The following is a 20,377-nucleotide window of genomic DNA, read 5'->3' as shown; positions in this document are numbered from 1 at the left end:
AGAGCAACCATGCATCCTATCGCTTCTCGGCCTTTGGCTAAGATCAAAGTGTAGTAATCAAGCCTCAAGTGGTTCAAAGGTACCCTGCTACGTCGTTATTAGTGCGCTGAGTCCACTGAAAGCGATAGTCATGTAGCTACAGGAGCTTGCTTTGCCATTGATTGGCTTGCTACACCCCTTGCGGGTTGGCATCCCAGGTCTGTTGAGCACAAGAGTAGCTGGCTGAACTCTTGTCTAGTGATGCACACTTAGTGTGCATTGCTCACTTGCTTTTGCAGTGCTCACAGACCACCCCCGACCGACCTGCCCCCCCTCTCATCAGGCCATGTTCTCCTGTTGAGGGGCTCGGCGAGGCCGGCCCTGATACGTGGGACTTCCATGCTTTTTCCGAGTAAGATTGACCCCTACTGCGAGGATCCCGTTGCCACTCCTATATGCTGCCACTCCTATATCCAGCAACGGCCCTAACACACTGGACTTTATTGCTCGCTGAAATGAGCTGCCGCCCAATATAAGCAGCAAGCAGATGTCTTAGAAGAAAGAAGGAGATGCAAGCAGATGTCTTAGAAGAAAGAAGAAGATGTTGGAAGAAGAAGATGTCTTAGAAGAAAGAAAAAGATGTTGGAAGAAGACGACTTCAGCAGCGATGACGACTTCAGGATAGACGACTTCATGAACTTCAGGAACTACAAATTCAGGAAAATTACAGATGAAGCTGACGCCTTCTTTGAGGGAACACAGCGCTCCACCATCGACCTGCCTGAGCCTACACCTCGAGTCCGAGACCGTGGACTCCAGCTCCAGGACCCACCTCCAGCCCCATTCCGCTTCAGGATCCCCCCAGACGATGCTGATGGCTTCTACAATGGAACGCAGCGCTCCCTCATCGACCTGCCTGAGCCTACCCCTCCAGTTCGAGACCCTAGACTCCAGCCTCAGCTCCTGGACCCGCCTCCAACTCAATTCCGCTTCAGGAGCCTCCCAGATGATGCTGATGGCTTCTACAATGGAACACAGCGCTCCCTCATCGAATCACCAGAGCTTACACCCCGGGACCAAGTTCCTGGGCTCCAGCTCCAGGACCCGCCTCCAGTCAATGAGGAGTTCCAGCCACCGACACTGCCTGCAGATGAAGAAGAAGAGTCCCAGCCACCGACACTGCCTGCAGATGAAGAAGAAGAGTTCCAGCCGCCGCCCCGAGTTGAGGAAGAGCTTCAGCCACTTAGGCTGTCTCCAGTTGGTGAAGAAACTGATGTAGAGATACAGTCATCGTTTCTGCCTGATGAAGAGAACCAGCCGCCAACGCCACCCAGGGCAGAAGATGGAAGTGTAGAAGAGCTTCAGTCCTTGGGCCCGCCTCCTCCCCAGCAAGACCCCCAACCAGCTACCCTCAGCCAGCAAATTGGAGAACTTATCAACCAGGGAAGGAACGACCAACTCGCCCCTGTAGCAGATGAAGAAGATGCAGATGGACAGACCCTTGTGCGACAACCCCAACGAGATGGAGAAGTGCTCATCACTTGGTTCCCCCTGCCCCCTTACTTCAGCTGCCCTGAGACGTTTTGCCATAAGAAGTATACTGGATGTGTATGGACAAGCAAGCAGCAGTCACTCACCCGCCACCTTCGAGAAATCCATACCCTACCAATAACCTCGACTATTCAGAAGTGTGCAGGTTGCTCTGAAACCTTAGGACTCCGCCCAACCAGACACAAATGCCAAGCATTACGACGATTCTTTGAAGGCAGACCCCAAGCAGAAGAAGAAGTTAGACACCATTTCCAGTGTCCCACATGTACTTCAAGCTTCACCACCAAAACAGGGCTCAACAACCATCGCAGAACCCACCGACAACAAGATGCAGTGGCCCGCCGACGACCCAGACCTAACTCCCCACCCAACCCACAGCCTGCCCAGTCCTCACCTTCCTCCTCCTCCTCCTCTCCTCGATCCTCACCCAACCCCCAGTCTGCCCAGTCCTCACCTGCCCCCTCTCCTCATCCACCGCCCAGCCCACAGTCTGCCTACTCCACACCAGTCTCCTCTCCAGCCCATCCTGCACCTGACAACCCTCTAACCCAACACCACCTGCCTCAGCAACAAATCCCCCCCCATCCTTCCCCCCTACCCCCTCTCCCCCCTCTTAGCCCTCTTCCAGAGCCTGATGATGACGCCCCGCTGTCTCCAGCCTCCAACACTGACAACCAAGACCAGTCACAACCCCAAGATGATGATGATGGTGGAGACGACGCCGGCGATGAAGAACAAGACCAACCCCAACAACAAGAGGAGAATGTTCCAGATGAAGCTGAGGAACATTGGTTATTAGAAGAATTCTCTACGCCCCTGCACAATCTCCTCCACCACCCAGACTGGGACGCCTTCACCGAGCTTCTGCAGCAGATAACAACAACAATGCAGGAGCACTTCAAGATCCAAACTGATGGTAGTTCGACGACTTCAACCCCAATCGACGTCAACGACTGTGCTGCCATACAACGACTCTACAGAAGAAATCGGAGGAGGGCAATCAGATTGATCACGACAGGTGAAAGTGCCCGCTGCGCCATTCCCAAGGAACGAGTCGAGGAGCACTTTACCCGCACACTTAGTGCACAAGACCCCCTCCAAAACTTTGACATCATCACTGCCATTCCTGAACCACCTGAAGACCGCACAGAAATGGACACAGGAGAGTTTCGAGAACGTGAAGTAGCAACAAGACTCTCCAGAACAGAAAACACCGCTCCAGGAGACGACAGACTTACATACAGCCACTGGAAGCGAGCAGACCCAGAATGCCGTGTCATCACAGCAATCTTCAACATCTGCTTGAGTCAACAGAGGATCCCAGAGGCCTGGAAGTCTTCCCGGACAGTGCTCATCCCCAAGCCAGGCGACCCAGACGACATCACGAACTGGAGACCCATTGCACTCTGCCGCACCATATACAAGTTGTATACTGGCTGCCTCTCATCAAGACTACGAAACTGGATCGTGGAGAATAAAGTGCTGTGCCCTGCCCAGAAAGGATTCATGCCGACTGACGGAGTTTTAGAACATAACTTCGTCCTACAACACTACCTGGACGCAGCAAGAACAGGGCATGGCAATGAGGACATATACATCGCTTCCCTAGACATCACCAACGCCTTCGGCTCAGTCCCAACTGAGCTCATCTCTGCAGCACTCCAGAGGATGGGAGCTGGAGATGACTTCTTAGCAGTCGTCAACAGCATCACCAACGGAAACACCACAAGGATTATGACAACCGGCGGCGAAACAGCAGAGATCCCAGCCAACTGTGGAGTCAGACAAGGATGCCCAATTAGTGGACTCCTCTTCAACATCGCCATAGAAGCTATCCTGAGGACTGCAATCAACACAGGACTCGAAGCTGACCCTAACCTGAAACACCCCTGCCTAGCATATGCTGACGACATCACCTTGCTAGCCGGGACAGAAGAGAGGTTGCAAGCTCTACTGAACACAGTCGGAAGAGCCTGCCAAGCTGCAAACCTCACACTCAACCCGAACAAGTGCTACTCCATGCACTTGTCAGGACAGACACCAGTGGGTCTGAGAGAAACCCAGTTCCAGATCGCCGGAAGAAACATCCAGTATCGACTTGGGGGAGAACACTCCAAGTTCTTAGGACGCCCTGTCGGCTTCCAGCTGATGTCTGGAGACTCCTCAATCGACGAGTACATTGAACTTGGGAAGAAAGTTCTCATGAGCAAGTTGGCCCCATGGCAGAGACTCGACGCACTGAAGACATTTGTTTTCTCCTCGACAGTCTTTGCCATGAGGACTTGGCAGTTTAAGAAGACCACTTGGACCAAACTGGACGACGCATTGAAACCCCACATCAAGAAGACCCTCTACCTACCAAGCCGCGCAGCCAACGGATACCTGTATGGCAGCACACGAGCAGGATCCTGTGGGATCCCTCTAGCAGCAGAAGACTCCGACCTATTCCTAATCGACACTGCATTCAAACTCCTAAACTCGCCAGATGTTGATACAAGGGATATCGCACGAGAAGACTGCCGCCTCGTAGTGGCCAAAAGAAGACAAGAAGAAGAAGAAGAAGTAACTCCTGAACATGTCTGCTCCTATCTCTCCAAGGCCGAACTACCTGGAAGATCCAGCACTATCCAAACCATCTGGTCTCGGGCAAGAGATGCCTCTGGAAGAATGGAAACGACATGGACAGCTGATGGAGAAAACATCTCCATAACCTGTGGTGACAAGACCTTGAAGGCTGCTGCAAGAAGAATTGTAGCCAGAACCATCAGAAATCATCACAGACAACTTCGCGACGCCCGCCTACACACCCTGCGAGACCAAGGAAAGGCGATGTGTGTAGTGTCTCAAGAAAAAGCCTCCTCCCACTTCATGAGAGAGGGGGAGTACACAACGTTTGCTGACTGGCGCTTCGTTCACCGAGCAAGGTTGAACTTGCTTCCCCTGAATGGAGCCACCCGACGACCAAACACCAACAAGAACTGCCGACGATGCGCCTGGCAAAATGAAACTTTGCCACATGTCATGTGTCACTGCATGACATACTCGGACGCCTACAGAAGACGCCACAACGCCTTGGTGGACAGGATCAAGACAGCCGCCTTGGGACGCCACTGGAAAGTGACAGCAGAAAACCAGCGAGTTCCAAGAGCAGACAGTGTTCTGAAGCCCGACCTCGTCATTGAGAAGGACAACGAACTGCTGATCATAGATGTCACCTGCCCCTTCGAGAACACGGAAGCCGCCTTCACGGAAGCACGGACCGAAAAGGAGATGAAGTACGCCGACCTCGCCGCCGAGATGAGGGCCCTGCCGCGGTACAACAGAGTGACCGTCCACGCCTTCATCGTGGGACCCCTAGGATCGTACGACCCCCACAACGAGCGTCTGATGAAGAGATTGGCTTCGAAGAAGTACCTCGCGACCTTCAGGAAGCTGTGTGTGAGCGACGCCATCAGATGGTCGAGGATGCGGTACATCGAGCACATCACTGGAGCACGACAGTATGAATGATTTGTATAATATATATTAGCTTGTATGTAAAATTTTGTATTGTATAAATGTTAGGCTCAAAAATAATTCACACTATGTAACTTGCATAAAAGCTCTTTTGTAAACCTTAGCTTTTGCTGTAAAATGTTAAGCTAGGCTAAATGAAAGCATTGTAAAAAGACACTCTGTACCATTTTTTGAAAATAAAATCTGTTCTTATCAGCTTAATATCTGATACGATCCCCATGTGGGATCCTCGATATTAAACTGATTTTTGCAACATGGCGAAGTGCTAGGAGCTTGCTCCACCTTTGCCGCGGATCGGCCCGGTATTGCAGTACCTCTGGGATCGGTCCACTCCCTTCGGGGAGACCAAAAACAACCCTATCAACTAGTCAAAATCAAGTAGGAGACGATTATGTTAATTGGTTATGTACATTAATGAATCGTGTTAATTTGAATTGCAGTAATTACTTCACACCAGCCAACATCGTATGAGGAAAAAGCCTTGGAACGAGCAGCAGAAGTGAGTCGTCAGTCGAGTCCGGGTTTGATGGGTCGAAGCTGAACAACTGCAACGAGTTAGAGGGAAGGAAGGAAGGAAGGAAGGAAGGAAGGAAGGAAGGAAGGAAGGAAGGAAGGAAGGAAGGAAGGAAGGAAGGAAGGAAGGAAGGAAGGAAGGAAGGAAGGAAGGAAGGAGAAAGAAGGAGAAAGAAGGAGAGTGAGGTGAGTAATATCATTTAATAACTTTAGATTAAAGATTATGTGCGAGCAAAGAAATACGATGGTTGGTGTGGAAGGAAAGAAGTTGATTTTATGAATGGGGGGTTGCCAGTTAGTGCAATTTTAATTGATTTTGTTTGTTTTCTGAGATAGGTTATATAGGGTGAAGTTTTTCTCTATTTATATAAGTGTGGAAACTGGTTTAGGTAGCTTAGTGGTTTGTTATGAAAAGGCTGGTAGAGATGGGTTGAATAGTGTTAGGACTTGTGTCTGCATTTACTGGAGAACTGGATTTGGTATTTAAATGGCATCTAATATGATGTGGTCATTGTGCAAATAAACTCTAAATCAACGGGTTTACTATGATCGAGAACCTAACTATAATAGTTACCCATTGTTGGCATGCTATTCTCTTTTTTTACGAAATTACTTACTCACTCTCCCTTGTGAGTGAGGGAGGGAGGAGTGTGTGTGTATATCACTCGGAATTCCTTAGTCGGCTCTGACGGCGAAATTATATTCATACATACATCAAGATTAGACGTTTATCTATTTAATTTACCATTGCTGGAATGTACCAATGCGTAATAAAGACGAAATTCGACTTGAGATGGAGGGAGGTGTTGCTTTGGTGTGGTTTTACACGGCAACTCAACGATCGTTTGCCACTTCCACGCTTGCCTGCCAGCCGGCCAGCCACTAGCCTCAAAGTGAATTCCAGTGTCTTGATTAGCTTTACAATCCATCATTTACCTCAATACACACTAACAATGTGTATTTATATACTTCAATCGAGCATTCGATGCACACATTCACCTGTAATATATACGTCAATGAAACCCAGAACCCACCCAAGTTCAAGCGCACCTGCACTCTCACCCCTCTCCATTTGAATGCTAGTTTCCTATTTAGATTTCAAATGCTTCATTCACCCCTCTAAACACCACCGACGTATATTTACATTCTTTATTTAGGCAATGTATGCAGGCACACATTCATTCACGTAAAATAACGAATAAAATTGATATAGAATCTACTATAATTTGCAAAGCGACCAACCACCAAATGTCATTGTGAAAGCTAGTTTCGTAATTAGCTTTGCAATACTTCATTTACCTCCCTAAACACCAACAATGACCGAGTATTTGTATACTCGGTAAAAGCGATGGATGGATTCCTTACACATTCACATATATTAAGCAATGAATTTGCTATAGTACCTACAGTACTCAGACTTCTCGAATTACTTACATCTTCTTATATCTTAGCTTTGTTGTTCATTCAACAACAGAGTCGTTTTCCAGGGAATCGCGTTATGTTAGATGATGCATCGCCTCGCCTCGCCTCGCATGGCATCGAATCGCATGTCATTGCATCGCATCGCATTGAACTGCATGGTATTGAATCACAAGGCATTGAATGGCATGGCATGGCATGGCATGGCATGGCATGGCATCACGTCACGTCTCTCGTCTCTCGTCTCTCGTCTCTCGTCTCTCGTCTCTAGTCTCTAGTCTCTAGTCTCTAGTCTCTAGTCTCTAGTCTCTCGTCTCTCGTCTCTCGTCTCTCGTCTCTCGTCTCTCGTCTCTCGTCTCTCGTCTCTCGTCTCTCGTCTCTCGTCTCTCGTCTCTCGTCTCTCGTCTCTCGTCTCTCGTCTCTCGTCTCTCGTCTCTCGCCTCTCGCCTCTCGCCTCTCGCCTCTCGCCTCTCGCCTCTCGCCTCTCGCCTCTAGCCTCTAGCCTCTAGCCTCTAGCCTCTAGCCTCTCGCCACCCAGCCCTGCCTCGCTTCGCCTCGTCTCCGGTTTGTGAAAACGATGTATCAAGCAAAGTGTTAGATGTGAAAAAGTCGTGATATATATACAAAAATGGAATAGTTGGCGCGTAATAGTGCTGTTCGTTTTCTGTTATGGTATCAGAGAGAGAACGTCTCCTATTTATATTTTTTGACGAGCGTTGGCGTAACAGGCCCCTTGCACTTTTAATTCGTTATTGTACTTTTCAAAAGCTGTAGCTACCTTAAGACACATGACAAATGGAGGTTTATGTATTAGAGTTAAGCGCTATACTCCCTGGCCAGGAGCGAATTCGTGAAACGCCACGCGAGTCTGTTTACCACTTTGCCGCCAGTTACATATTCACTACTCATGAATGAAACCATGTAATATCATGAATTTGCATATATATATAAATTCATTGATCAGGTAAGAAATGGTTAAAGCCTTTACTGCATGGCGTTTATATGTATGCTTGAATTCGAATATTACTCAACGATAATCACATGCCCTTTTGCAATTGAAACTCGCTACGTGGTTTCTAGCCGCAATTGTTGCCTGGTGTTGCAGAGCAACCATGCATCCTATCGCTTCTCGGCCTTTTGGCTAAGATCAAAGTGTAGTATCTGTTCTTATCAGCTTAATATCTGATACGATCCCCATGTGGGATCCTCGATATTAAACTGATTTTTGCAACATGGCGAAGTGCTAGGAGCTTGCTCCACCTTTGCCGCGGATCGGCCCGGTATTGCAGTACCTCTGGGATCGGTCCACTCCCTTCGGGGAGACCAAAAACAACCCTATCAACTAGTCAAAATCAAGTAGGAGACGATTATGTTAATTGGTTATGTACATTAATGAATCGTGTTAATTTGAATTGCAGTAATTACTTCACACCAGCCAACATCGTATGAGGAAAAAGCCTTGGAACGAGCAGCAGAAGTGAGTCGTCAGTCGAGTCCGGGTTTGATGGGTCGAAGCTGAACAACTGCAACGAGTTAGAGGGAAGGAAGGAAGGAAGGAAGGAAGGAAGGAAGGAAGGAAGGAAGGAAGGAAGGAAGGAAGGAAGGAAGGAAGGAAGGAAGGAAGGAAGGAAGGAAGGAAGGAAGGAGAAAGAAGGAGAAAGAAGGAGAGTGAGGTGAGTAATATCATTTAATAACTTTAGATTAAAGATTATGTGCGAGCAAAGAAATACGATGGTTGGTGTGGAAGGAAAGAAGTTGATTTTATGAATGGGGGGTTGCCAGTTAGTGCAATTTTAATTGATTTTGTTTGTTTTCTGAGATAGGTTATATAGGGTGAAGTTTTTCTCTATTTATATAAGTGTGGAAACTGGTTTAGGTAGCTTAGTGGTTTGTTATGAAAAGGCTGGTAGAGATGGGTTGAATAGTGTTAGACTTGTGTCTGCATTTACTGGAGAACTGGATTTGGTATTTAAATGGCATCTAATATGATGTGGTCATTGTGCAAATAAACTCTAAATCAACGGGTTTACTATGATCGAGAACCTAACTATAATAGTTACCCATTGTTGGCATGCTATTCTCTTTTTTTACGAAATTACTTACTCACTCTCCCTTGTGAGTGAGGGAGGGAGGAGTGTGTGTGTATATCACTCGGAATTCCTTAGTCGGCTCTGACGGCGAAATTATATTCATACATACATCAAGATTAGACGTTTATCTATTTAATTTACCATTGCTGGAATGTACCAATGCGTAATAAAGACGAAATTCGACTTGAGATGGAGGGAGGTGTTGCTTTGGTGTGGTTTTACACGGCAACTCAACGATCGTTTGCCACTTCCACGCTTGCCTGCCAGCCGGCCAGCCACTAGCCTCAAAGTGAATTCCAGTGTCTTGATTAGCTTTACAATCCATCATTTACCTCAATACACACTAACAATGTGTATTTATATACTTCAATCGAGCATTCGATGCACACATTCACCTGTAATATATACGTCAATGAAACCCAGAACCCACCCAAGTTCAAGCGCACCTGCACTCTCACCCCTCTCCATTTGAATGCTAGTTTCCTATTTAGATTTCAAATGCTTCATTCACCCCTCTAAACACCACCGACGTATATTTACATTCTTTATTTAGGCAATGTATGCAGGCACACATTCATTCACGTAAAATAACGAATAAAATTGATATAGAATCTACTATAATTTGCAAAGCGACCAACCACCAAATGTCATTGTGAAAGCTAGTTTCGTAATTAGCTTTGCAATACTTCATTTACCTCCCTAAACACCAACAATGACCGAGTATTTGTATACTCGGTAAAAGCGATGGATGGATTCCTTACACATTCACATATATTAAGCAATGAATTTGCTATAGTACCTACAGTACTCAGACTTCTCGAATTACTTACATCTTCTTATATCTTAGCTTTGTTGTTCATTCAACAACAGAGTCGTTTTCCAGGGAATCGCGTTATGTTAGATGATGCATCGCCTCGCCTCGCCTCGCATGGCATCGAATCGCATGTCATTGCATCGCATCGCATTGAAACTGCATGGTATTGAATCACAAGGCATTGAATGGCATGGCATGGCATGGCATGGCATGGCATGGCATCACGTCACGTCTCTCGTCTCTCGTCTCTCGTCTCTCGTCTCTCGTCTCTAGTCTCTAGTCTCTAGTCTCTAGTCTCTAGTCTCTAGTCTCTCGTCTCTCGTCTCTCGTCTCTCGTCTCTCGTCTCTCGTCTCTCGTCTCTCGTCTCTCGTCTCTCGTCTCTCGTCTCTCGTCTCTCGTCTCTCGTCTCTCGTCTCTCGTCTCTCGTCTCTCGTCTCTCGCCTCTCGCCTCTCGCCTCTCGCCTCTCGCCTCTCGCCTCTCGCCTCTCGCCTCTAGCCTCTAGCCTCTAGCCTCTAGCCTCTAGCCTCTCGCCACCCAGCCCTGCCTCGCTTCGCCTCGTCTCCGGTTTGTGAAAACGATGTATCAAGCAAAGTGTTAGATGTGAAAAAGTCGTGATATATATACAAAAATGGAATAGTTGGCGCGTAATAGTGCTGTTCGTTTTCTGTTATGGTATCAGAGAGAGAACGTCTCCTATTTATATTTTTTGACGAGCGTTGGCGTAACAGGCCCCTTGCACTTTTAATTCGTTATTGTACTTTTCAAAAGCTGTAGCTACCTTAAGACACATGACAAATGGAGGTTTATGTATTAGAGTTAAGCGCTATACTCCCTGGCCAGGAGCGAATTCGTGAAACGCCACGCGAGTCTGTTTACCACTTTGCCGCCAGTTACATATTCACTACTCATGAATGAAACCATGTAATATCATGAATTTGCATATATATATAAATTCATTGATCAGGTAAGAAATGGTTAAAGCCTTTACTGCATGGCGTTTATATGTATGCTTGAATTCGAATATTACTCAACGATAATCACATGCCCTTTTGCAATTGAAACTCGCTACGTGGTTTCTAGCCGCAATTGTTGCCTGGTGTTGCAGAGCAACCATGCATCCTATCGCTTCTCGGCCTTTTGGCTAAGATCAAAGTGTAGTATCTGTTCTTATCAGCTTAATATCTGATACGATCCCCATGTGGGATCCTCGATATTAAACTGATTTTTGCAACATGGCGAAGTGCTAGGAGCTTGCTCCACCTTTGCCGCGGATCGGCCCGGTATTGCAGTACCTCTGGGATCGGTCCACTCCCTTCGGGGAGACCAAAAACAACCCTATCAACTAGTCAAAATCAAGTAGGAGACGATTATGTTAATTGGTTATGTACATTAATGAATCGTGTTAATTTGAATTGCAGTAATTACTTCACACCAGCCAACATCGTATGAGGAAAAAGCCTTGGAACGAGCAGCAGAAGTGAGTCGTCAGTCGAGTCCGGGTTTGATGGGTCGAAGCTGAACAACTGCAACGAGTTAGAGGGAAGGAAGGAAGGAAGGAAGGAAGGAAGGAAGGAAGGAAGGAAGGAAGGAAGGAAGGAAGGAAGGAAGGAAGGAAGGAAGGAAGGAAGGAAGGAAGGAAGGAAGGAGAAAGAAGGAGAAAGAAGGAGAGTGAGGTGAGTAATATCATTTAATAACTTTAGATTAAAGATTATGTGCGAGCAAAGAAATACGATGGTTGGTGTGGAAGGAAAGAAGTTGATTTTATGAATGGGGGGTTGCCAGTTAGTGCAATTTTAATTGATTTTGTTTGTTTTCTGAGATAGGTTATATAGGGTGAAGTTTTTCTCTATTTATATAAGTGTGGAAACTGGTTTAGGTAGCTTAGTGGTTTGTTATGAAAAGGCTGGTAGAGATGGGTTGAATAGTGTTAGACTTGTGTCTGCATTTACTGGAGAACTGGATTTGGTATTTAAATGGCATCTAATATGATGTGGTCATTGTGCAAATAAACTCTAAATCAACGGGTTTACTATGATCGAGAACCTAACTATAATAGTTACCCATTGTTGGCATGCTATTCTCTTTTTTTACGAAATTACTTACTCACTCTCCCTTGTGAGTGAGGGAGGGAGGAGTGTGTGTGTATATCACTCGGAATTCCTTAGTCGGCTCTGACGGCGAAATTATATTCATACATACATCAAGATTAGACGTTTATCTATTTAATTTACCATTGCTGGAATGTACCAATGCGTAATAAAGACGAAATTCGACTTGAGATGGAGGGAGGTGTTGCTTTGGTGTGGTTTTACACGGCAACTCAACGATCGTTTGCCACTTCCACGCTTGCCTGCCAGCCGGCCAGCCACTAGCCTCAAAGTGAATTCCAGTGTCTTGATTAGCTTTACAATCCATCATTTACCTCAATACACACTAACAATGTGTATTTATATACTTCAATCGAGCATTCGATGCACACATTCACCTGTAATATATACGTCAATGAAACCCAGAACCCACCCAAGTTCAAGCGCACCTGCACTCTCACCCCTCTCCATTTGAATGCTAGTTTCCTATTTAGATTTCAAATGCTTCATTCACCCCTCTAAACACCACCGACGTATATTTACATTCTTTATTTAGGCAATGTATGCAGGCACACATTCATTCACGTAAAATAACGAATAAAATTGATATAGAATCTACTATAATTTGCAAAGCGACCAACCACCAAATGTCATTGTGAAAGCTAGTTTCGTAATTAGCTTTGCAATACTTCATTTACCTCCCTAAACACCAACAATGACCGAGTATTTGTATACTCGGTAAAAGCGATGGATGGATTCCTTACACATTCACATATATTAAGCAATGAATTTGCTATAGTACCTACAGTACTCAGACTTCTCGAATTACTTACATCTTCTTATATCTTAGCTTTGTTGTTCATTCAACAACAGAGTCGTTTTCCAGGGAATCGCGTTATGTTAGATGATGCATCGCCTCGCCTCGCCTCGCATGGCATCGAATCGCATGTCATTGCATCGCATCGCATTGAACTGCATGGTATTGAATCACAAGGCATTGAATGGCATGGCATGGCATGGCATGGCATGGCATGGCATCACGTCACGTCTCTCGTCTCTCGTCTCTCGTCTCTCGTCTCTCGTCTCTAGTCTCTAGTCTCTAGTCTCTAGTCTCTAGTCTCTAGTCTCTCGTCTCTCGTCTCTCGTCTCTCGTCTCTCGTCTCTCGTCTCTCGTCTCTCGTCTCTCGTCTCTCGTCTCTCGTCTCTCGTCTCTCGTCTCTCGTCTCTCGTCTCTCGTCTCTCGTCTCTCGTCTCTCGCCTCTCGCCTCTCGCCTCTCGCCTCTCGCCTCTCGCCTCTCGCCTCTCGCCTCTAGCCTCTAGCCTCTAGCCTCTAGCCTCTAGCCTCTCGCCACCCAGCCCTGCCTCGCTTCGCCTCGTCTCCGGTTTGTGAAAACGATGTATCAAGCAAAGTGTTAGATGTGAAAAAGTCGTGATATATATACAAAAATGGAATAGTTGGCGCGTAATAGTGCTGTTCGTTTTCTGTTATGGTATCAGAGAGAGAACGTCTCCTATTTATATTTTTTGACGAGCGTTGGCGTAACAGGCCCCTTGCACTTTTAATTCGTTATTGTACTTTTCAAAAGCTGTAGCTACCTTAAGACACATGACAAATGGAGGTTTATGTATTAGAGTTAAGCGCTATACTCCCTGGCCAGGAGCGAATTCGTGAAACGCCACGCGAGTCTGTTTACCACTTTGCCGCCAGTTACATATTCACTACTCATGAATGAAACCATGTAATATCATGAATTTGCATATATATATAAATTCATTGATCAGGTAAGAAATGGTTAAAGCCTTTACTGCATGGCGTTTATATGTATGCTTGAATTCGAATATTACTCCAACGATAATCACATGCCCTTTTGCAATTGAAACTCGCTACGTGGTTTCTAGCCGCAATTGTTGCCTGGTGTTGCAGAGCAACCATGCATCCTATCGCTTCTCGGCCTTTGGCTAAGATCAAAGTGTAGTATCTGTTCTTATCAGCTTAATATCTGATACGATCCCCATGTGGGATCCTCGATATTAAACTGATTTTTGCAACATGGCGAAGTGCTAGGAGCTTGCTCCACCTTTGCCGCGGATCGGCCCGGTATTGCAGTACCTCTGGGATCGGTCCACTCCCTTCGGGGAGACCAAAAAACAACCCTATCAACTAGTCAAAATCAAGTAGGAGACGATTATGTTAATTGGTTATGTACATTAATGAATCGTGTTAATTTGAATTGCAGTAATTACTTCACACCAGCCAACATCGTATGAGGAAAAAGCCTTGGAACGAGCAGCAGAAGTGAGTCGTCAGTCGAGTCCGGGTTTGATGGGTCGAAGCTGAACAACTGCAACGAGTTAGAGGGAAGGAAGGAAGGAAGGAAGGAAGGAAGGAAGGAAGGAAGGAGGAAGGAAGGAAGGAAGGAAGGAAGGAAGGAAGGAAGGAAGGAAGGAAGGAAGGAAGGAGAAAGAAGGAGAAAGAAGGAGAGTGAGGTGAGTAATATCATTTAATAACTTTAGATTAAAGATTATGTGCGAGCAAAGAAATACGATGGTTGGTGTGGAAGGAAAGAAGTTGATTTTATGAATGGGGGGTTGCCAGTTAGTGCAATTTTAATTGATTTTGTTTGTTTTCTGAGATAGGTTATATAGGGTGAAGTTTTTCTCTATTTATATAAGTGTGGAAACTGGTTTAGGTAGCTTAGTGGTTTGTTATGAAAAGGCTGGTAGAGATGGGTTGAATAGTGTTAGACTTGTGTCTGCATTTACTGGAGAACTGGATTTGGTATTTAAATGGCATCTAATATGATGTGGTCATTGTGCAAATAAACTCTAAATCAACGGGTTTACTATGATCGAGAACCTAACTATAATAGTTACCCATTGTTGGCATGCTATTCTCTTTTTTTACGAAATTACTTACTCACTCTCCCTTGTGAGTGAGGGAGGGAGGAGTGTGTGTGTATATCACTCGGAATTCCTTAGTCGGCTCTGACGGCGAAATTATATTCATACATACATCAAGATTAGACGTTTATCTATTTAATTTACCATTGCTGGAATGTACCAATGCGTAATAAAGACGAAATTCGACTTGAGATGGAGGGAGGTGTTGCTTTGGTGTGGTTTTACACGGCAACTCAACGATCGTTTGCCACTTCCACGCTTGCCTGCCAGCCGGCCAGCCACTAGCCTCAAAGTGAATTCCAGTGTCTTGATTAGCTTTACAATCCATCATTTACCTCAATACACACTAACAATGTGTATTTATATACTTCAATCGAGCATTCGATGCACACATTCACCTGTAATATATACGTCAATGAAACCCAGAACCCACCCAAGTTCAAGCGCACCTGCACTCTCACCCCTCTCCATTTGAATGCTAGTTTCCTATTTAGATTTCAAATGCTTCATTCACCCCTCTAAACACCACCGACGTATATTTACATTCTTTATTTAGGCAATGTATGCAGGGCACACATTCATTCACGTAAAATAACGAATAAAATTGATATAGAATCTACTATAATTTGCAAAGCGACCACCACCAAATGTCATTGTGAAAGCTAGTTTCGTAATTAGCTTTGCAATACTTCATTTACCTCCCTAAACACCAACAATGACCGAGTATTTGTATACTCGGTAAAAGCGATGGATGGATTCCTTACACATTCACATATATTAAGCAATGAATTTGCTATAGTACCTACAGTACTCAGACTTCTCGAATTACTTACATCTTCTTATATCTTAGCTTTGTTGTTCATTCAACAACAGAGTCGTTTTCCAGGGAATCGCGTTATGTTAGATGATGCATCGCCTCGCCTCGCCTCGCATGGCATCGAATCGCATGTCATTGCATCGCATCGCATTGAACTGCATGGTATTGAATCACAAGGCATTGAATGGCATGGCATGGCATGGCATGGCATGGCATGGCATCACGTCACGTCTCTCGTCTCTCGTCTCTCGTCTCTCGTCTCTCGTCTCTAGTCTCTAGTCTCTAGTCTCTAGTCTCTAGTCTCTAGTCTCTCGTCTCTCGTCTCTCGTCTCTCGTCTCTCGTCTCTCGTCTCTCGTCTCTCGTCTCTCGTCTCTCGTCTCTCGTCTCTCGTCTCTCGTCTCTCGTCTCTCGTCTCTCGTCTCTCGTCTCTCGTCTCTCGCCTCTCGCCTCTCGCCTCTCGCCTCTCGCCTCTCGCCTCTCGCCTCTCGCCTCTAGCCTCTAGCCTCTAGCCTCTAGCCTCTAGCCTCTCGCCACCCAGCCCTGCCTCGCTTCGCCTCGTCTCCGGTTTTGTGAAAACGATGTATCAAGCAAAGTGTTAGATGTGAAAAAGTCGTGATATATATACAAAAATGGAATAGTTGGCGCGTAATAGTGCTGTTCGTTTTCTGTTATGGTATCAGAGAGAGAACGTCTCCTATTTATATTTTTTGACGAGCGTTGGCGTAACAGGCCCCTTGCACTTTTAATTCGTTATTGTACTTTTCAAAAGCTGTAGCTACCTTAAGACACATGACAAATGGAGGTTTATGTATTAGAGTTAAGCGCTATACTCCCTGGCCAGGAGCGAATTCGTGAAACGCCACGCGAGTCTGTTTACCACTTTGCCGCCAGTTACATATTCACTACTCATGAATGAAACCATGTAATATCATGAATTTGCATATATATATAAATTCATTGATCAGGTAAGAAATGGTTAAAGCCTTTACTGCATGGCGTTTATATGTATGCTTGAATTCGAATATTACTCAACGATAATCACATGCCCTTTTGCAATTGAAACTCGCTACGTGGTTTCTAGCCGCAATTGTTGCCTGGTGTTGCAGAGCAACCATGCATCCTATCGCTTCTCGGCCTTTTGGCTAAGATCAAAGTGTAGTATCTGTTCTTATCAGCTTAATATCTGATACGATCCCCATGTGGGATCCTCGATATTAAACTGATTTTTGCAACATGGCGAAGTGCTAGGAGCTTGCTCCACCTTTGCCGCGGATCGGCCCGGTATTGCAGTACCTCTGGGATCGGTCCACTCCCTTCGGGGAGACCAAAAACAACCCTATCAACTAGTCAAAATCAAGTAGGAGACGATTATGTTAATTGGTTATGTACATTAATGAATCGTGTTAATTTGAATTGCAGTAATTACTTCACACCAGCCACATCGTATGAGGAAAAAGCCTTGGAACGAGCAGCAGAAGTGAGTCGTCAGTCGAGTCCGGGTTTGATGGGTCGAAGCTGAACAACTGCAACGAGTTAGAGGGAAGGAAGGAAGGAAGGAAGGAAGGAAGGAAGGAAGGAAGGAAGGAAGGAAGGAAGGAAGGAAGGAAGGAAGGAAGGAAGGAAGGAAGGAAGGAAGGAAGGAGAAAGAAGGAGAAAGAAGGAGAGTGAGGTGAGTAATATCATTTAATAACTTTAGATTAAAGATTATGTGCGAGCAAAGAAATACGATGGTTGGTGGTGGAAGGAAAGAAGTTGATTTTATGAATGGGGGGTTGCCAGTTAGTGCAATTTAATTGATTTTGTTTGTTTTCTGAGATAGGTTATATAGGGTGAAGTTTTTCTCTATTTATATAAGTGTGGAAACTGGTTTAGGTAGCTTAGTGGTTTGTTATGAAAAGGCTGGTAGAGATGGGTTGAATAGTGTTAGACTTGTGTCTGCATTTACTGGAGAACTGGATTTGGTATTTAAATGGCATCTAATATGATGTGGTCATTGTGCAAATAAACTCTAAATCAACGGGTTTACTATGATCGAGAACCTAACTATAATAGTTACCCATTGTTGGCATGCTATTCTCTTTTTTTACGAATTACTTACTCACTCTCCCTTGTGAGTGAGGGAGGGAGGAGTGTGTGTGTATATCACTCGGAATTCCTTAGTCGGCTCTGACGGCGAAATTATAATTCATACATACATCAAGATTAGACGTTTATCTATTTAATTTACCATTGCTGGAATGTACCAATGCGTAATAAAGACGAAATTCGACTTGAGATGGAGGGAGGTGTTTGCTTTGGTGTGGTTTTACACGGCAACTTCACGATCGTTTGCCACTATCCACGCTTGCCTGCCAGCCGGCCAGCCACTAGCCTCAAAGTGAATTCCAGTGTCTTGATTAGCTTTACAATCCAATCATTTACCTCAATACACACTAACATGTGTATTTATATACTTCAATCGAGCATTCGATGCACACATTCACCTGTAATATATACGTCAATTGAAACCCAGAACCCACCCAAGTTCAAGCGCACCTGCACTCTCACCCCTCTCCATTGAATGCTAGTTTCCTATTTAGATTTCAAATGCTTCATTCACCCCTCTAAACACCACCGAAGTATATTTACATTCTTTATTTAGGCAATGTATGCAGGCACACATTCATTCACGTAAAATAACGAATAAAATTGATATAGAATCTACTATAATTTGCAAGAGCGACCAACCAACCAAATGTCATTGTGAAAGCTAGTTTCGTAATTAGCTTTGCAATACTTCATTTACCTCCCTAAACACCAAACAATGACCGAGTATTTGTATACTCGTAAAAAGCGATGGATGGATTCCTTACACATTCACATATATTAAGCAATGAATTTGCTATAGTACCATACAGTACTCAGACTTCTCGAATTACTTACATCTTCTTATATCTTAAGCTTTGTTGTTCATTCAACAACAGAGTCGTTTTCCAGGGAATCGCGTTATGTTAGATTGATAGCATCGCCTCGCCTCGCCTCGCATGGCATCGAATCGCATTGTCCATTGCATCGCATCGCATTGAACTGCATGGTATTGAATCACAAGGCATTGAATGGCATGGCATGGCATGGCATGGCATGGCAATGGCATCACGTCACGTCCTCTCGTCTCTCGTCTCTCGTCTCTCGTCTCTCGTCTCTAGTCTCTAGTCTCTAGTCTCTAGTCTCTAGTCCTCTAGTCTCTCGTCTCTCGTCTCTCGTCTCCTCGTCCTCTCGTCCTCTCGTCTCTCGTCTCTCGTCTCTCGTCTCTCGTCTCTCGTCTCTCGTCTCTCGTCTCTCGTCTCTCGTCCTCTCGTCTCTCGTCTCTCGTCTCTCGTCCTCTCGTCTCTCGCCTCTCGCCTCTCGCCTCTCGCCTCTCGCCTCTCGCCTCTAGCCTCTAGCCTCTAAGCCTCTCGCCACCCAGCCCTGCCTCGCTTCGCCTCGTCTCCGGTTTGTGAAAACGATGTATCAAGCAAAGTGTTAGATGTGAAAAAGTCGTGATATATATACAAAAATGGAATAGTTGGCGCGTAATAGTGCTGTTCGTTTTCTGTTATGGTATCAGAGAGAGAACGTCTCCTATTTATATTTTTTGACGAGCGTTGGCGTAACAGGCCCCTTGCACTTTTAATTCGTTATTGTACTTTTCAAAAGCTGTAGCTACCTTAAGACACATGACAAATGAGGTTTATATATTAGAGTTAAGCGCTATACTCCCTGGCCAGGAGCGAATTCGTGAAACGCCACGCGAGTCTGTTTACCACTTTGCCGCCAGTTACATATTCACTACTCATGAATGAAACCATGTAATATCATGAATTTGCATATATATATAAATTCATTGATCAGGTAAGAAATAGGTTAAAGCCTTTACTGCATGGCGTTTATATGTATGCTTGAATTCGAATATTACTCAACGATAATCACATGCCCTTTTGCAATTGAAACTCGCTACGTGGTTTCTAGCCGCAATTGTTGCCTGGTGTTGCAGAGCAACCATGACATCCTATCGCTTCTCGGCCTTGGCTTAGATCAAAGTGTAGTATCTGTTCTTATCAGCTTAATATCTGATACGATCCCCATGTGGGATCCTCGATATTAAAACTGATTTTTGCAACATGGCGAAGTGCTAGGAGCTTGCTCCACCTTTGCCGCGGATCGGCCCGGTATTGCAGTACCTCTGGGATCGGTCCACTCCCTTCGGGGAGACCAAAAACAACCCTATCAACTAGTCAAAATCAAGTAGGAGACGATTATGTTAATTGGTTATGTACATTAATGAATCGTGTTAATTTGAATTGCAGTAATTACTTCACACCAGCCAACATCGTATGAGGAAAAAGCCTTGGAACGAGCAGCAGAAGTGAGTCGTCAGTCGAGTCCGGGTTTGATGGGTCGAAGCTGAACAACTGCAACGAGTTAGAGGGAAGGAAGGAAGGAAGGAAGGAAGGAAGGAAGGAAGGAAGGAAGGAAGGAAGGAAGGAAGGAAGGAAGGAAGGAAGGAAGGAAGGAAGGAAGGAAGGAAGGAGAAAGAAGGAGAAAGAAGGAGAGTGAGGTGAGTAATATCATTTAATAACTTTAGATTAAAGATTATGTGCGAGCAAAGAAATACGATGGTTGGTGTGGAAGGAAAGAAGTTGATTTTATGAATGGGGGGTTGCCAGTA

The 20,377-nt window shown here is 45.2% G+C and overlaps 1 protein-coding gene, 5 non-coding genes and 1 pseudogene across 6 annotated transcripts; all 7 read left to right on the top strand.

Moving 5' to 3' along the window:
* The first annotated feature begins 618 nt into the window (after positions 1–618).
* LOC138362280 (uncharacterized) lies at positions 619–5,040 on the top strand. The gene has a single exon (XM_069321037.1). The coding sequence runs from the start codon at positions 619–621 to the stop codon at positions 5,038–5,040; it is 4,422 nt and encodes a 1,473-aa protein (XP_069177138.1).
* Positions 5,041–5,206: 166 nt separating this feature from the next.
* On the top strand, positions 5,207–5,382 carry LOC138362286 (U2 spliceosomal RNA; annotated as a pseudogene).
* A 2,717-nt stretch (positions 5,383–8,099) lies between these two features.
* On the top strand, positions 8,100–8,292 carry LOC138362288 (U2 spliceosomal RNA). Its single transcript, XR_011227541.1, has one exon. It is a non-coding gene; the product is annotated as a U2 spliceosomal RNA (small nuclear RNA).
* A 2,713-nt stretch (positions 8,293–11,005) lies between these two features.
* LOC138362287 (U2 spliceosomal RNA) lies at positions 11,006–11,198 on the top strand. Its single transcript, XR_011227540.1, has one exon. It is a non-coding gene; the product is annotated as a U2 spliceosomal RNA (small nuclear RNA).
* Positions 11,199–13,911: 2,713 nt separating this feature from the next.
* LOC138362282 (U2 spliceosomal RNA) lies at positions 13,912–14,103 on the top strand. Its single transcript, XR_011227536.1, has one exon. It is a non-coding gene; the product is annotated as a U2 spliceosomal RNA (small nuclear RNA).
* Positions 14,104–16,812: 2,709 nt separating this feature from the next.
* LOC138362281 (U2 spliceosomal RNA) lies at positions 16,813–17,005 on the top strand. Its single transcript, XR_011227535.1, has one exon. It is a non-coding gene; the product is annotated as a U2 spliceosomal RNA (small nuclear RNA).
* Positions 17,006–19,719: 2,714 nt separating this feature from the next.
* Positions 19,720–19,911, top strand: LOC138362284 (U2 spliceosomal RNA). The gene has a single exon (XR_011227538.1). It is a non-coding gene; the product is annotated as a U2 spliceosomal RNA (small nuclear RNA).
* Positions 19,912–20,377: the final 466 nt, after the last annotated feature.

The sequence above is a fragment of the Procambarus clarkii genome, unplaced genomic scaffold (genome assembly GCF_040958095.1).
Source record: "Procambarus clarkii isolate CNS0578487 unplaced genomic scaffold, FALCON_Pclarkii_2.0 HiC_scaffold_1574, whole genome shotgun sequence".
In the NCBI taxonomy this organism is placed as follows: domain Eukaryota; kingdom Metazoa; phylum Arthropoda; class Malacostraca; order Decapoda; family Cambaridae; genus Procambarus; species Procambarus clarkii.
Note: the sequence above shows the minus strand (reverse complement) of the source record. Positions and strands in the feature narration are given on the sequence as shown.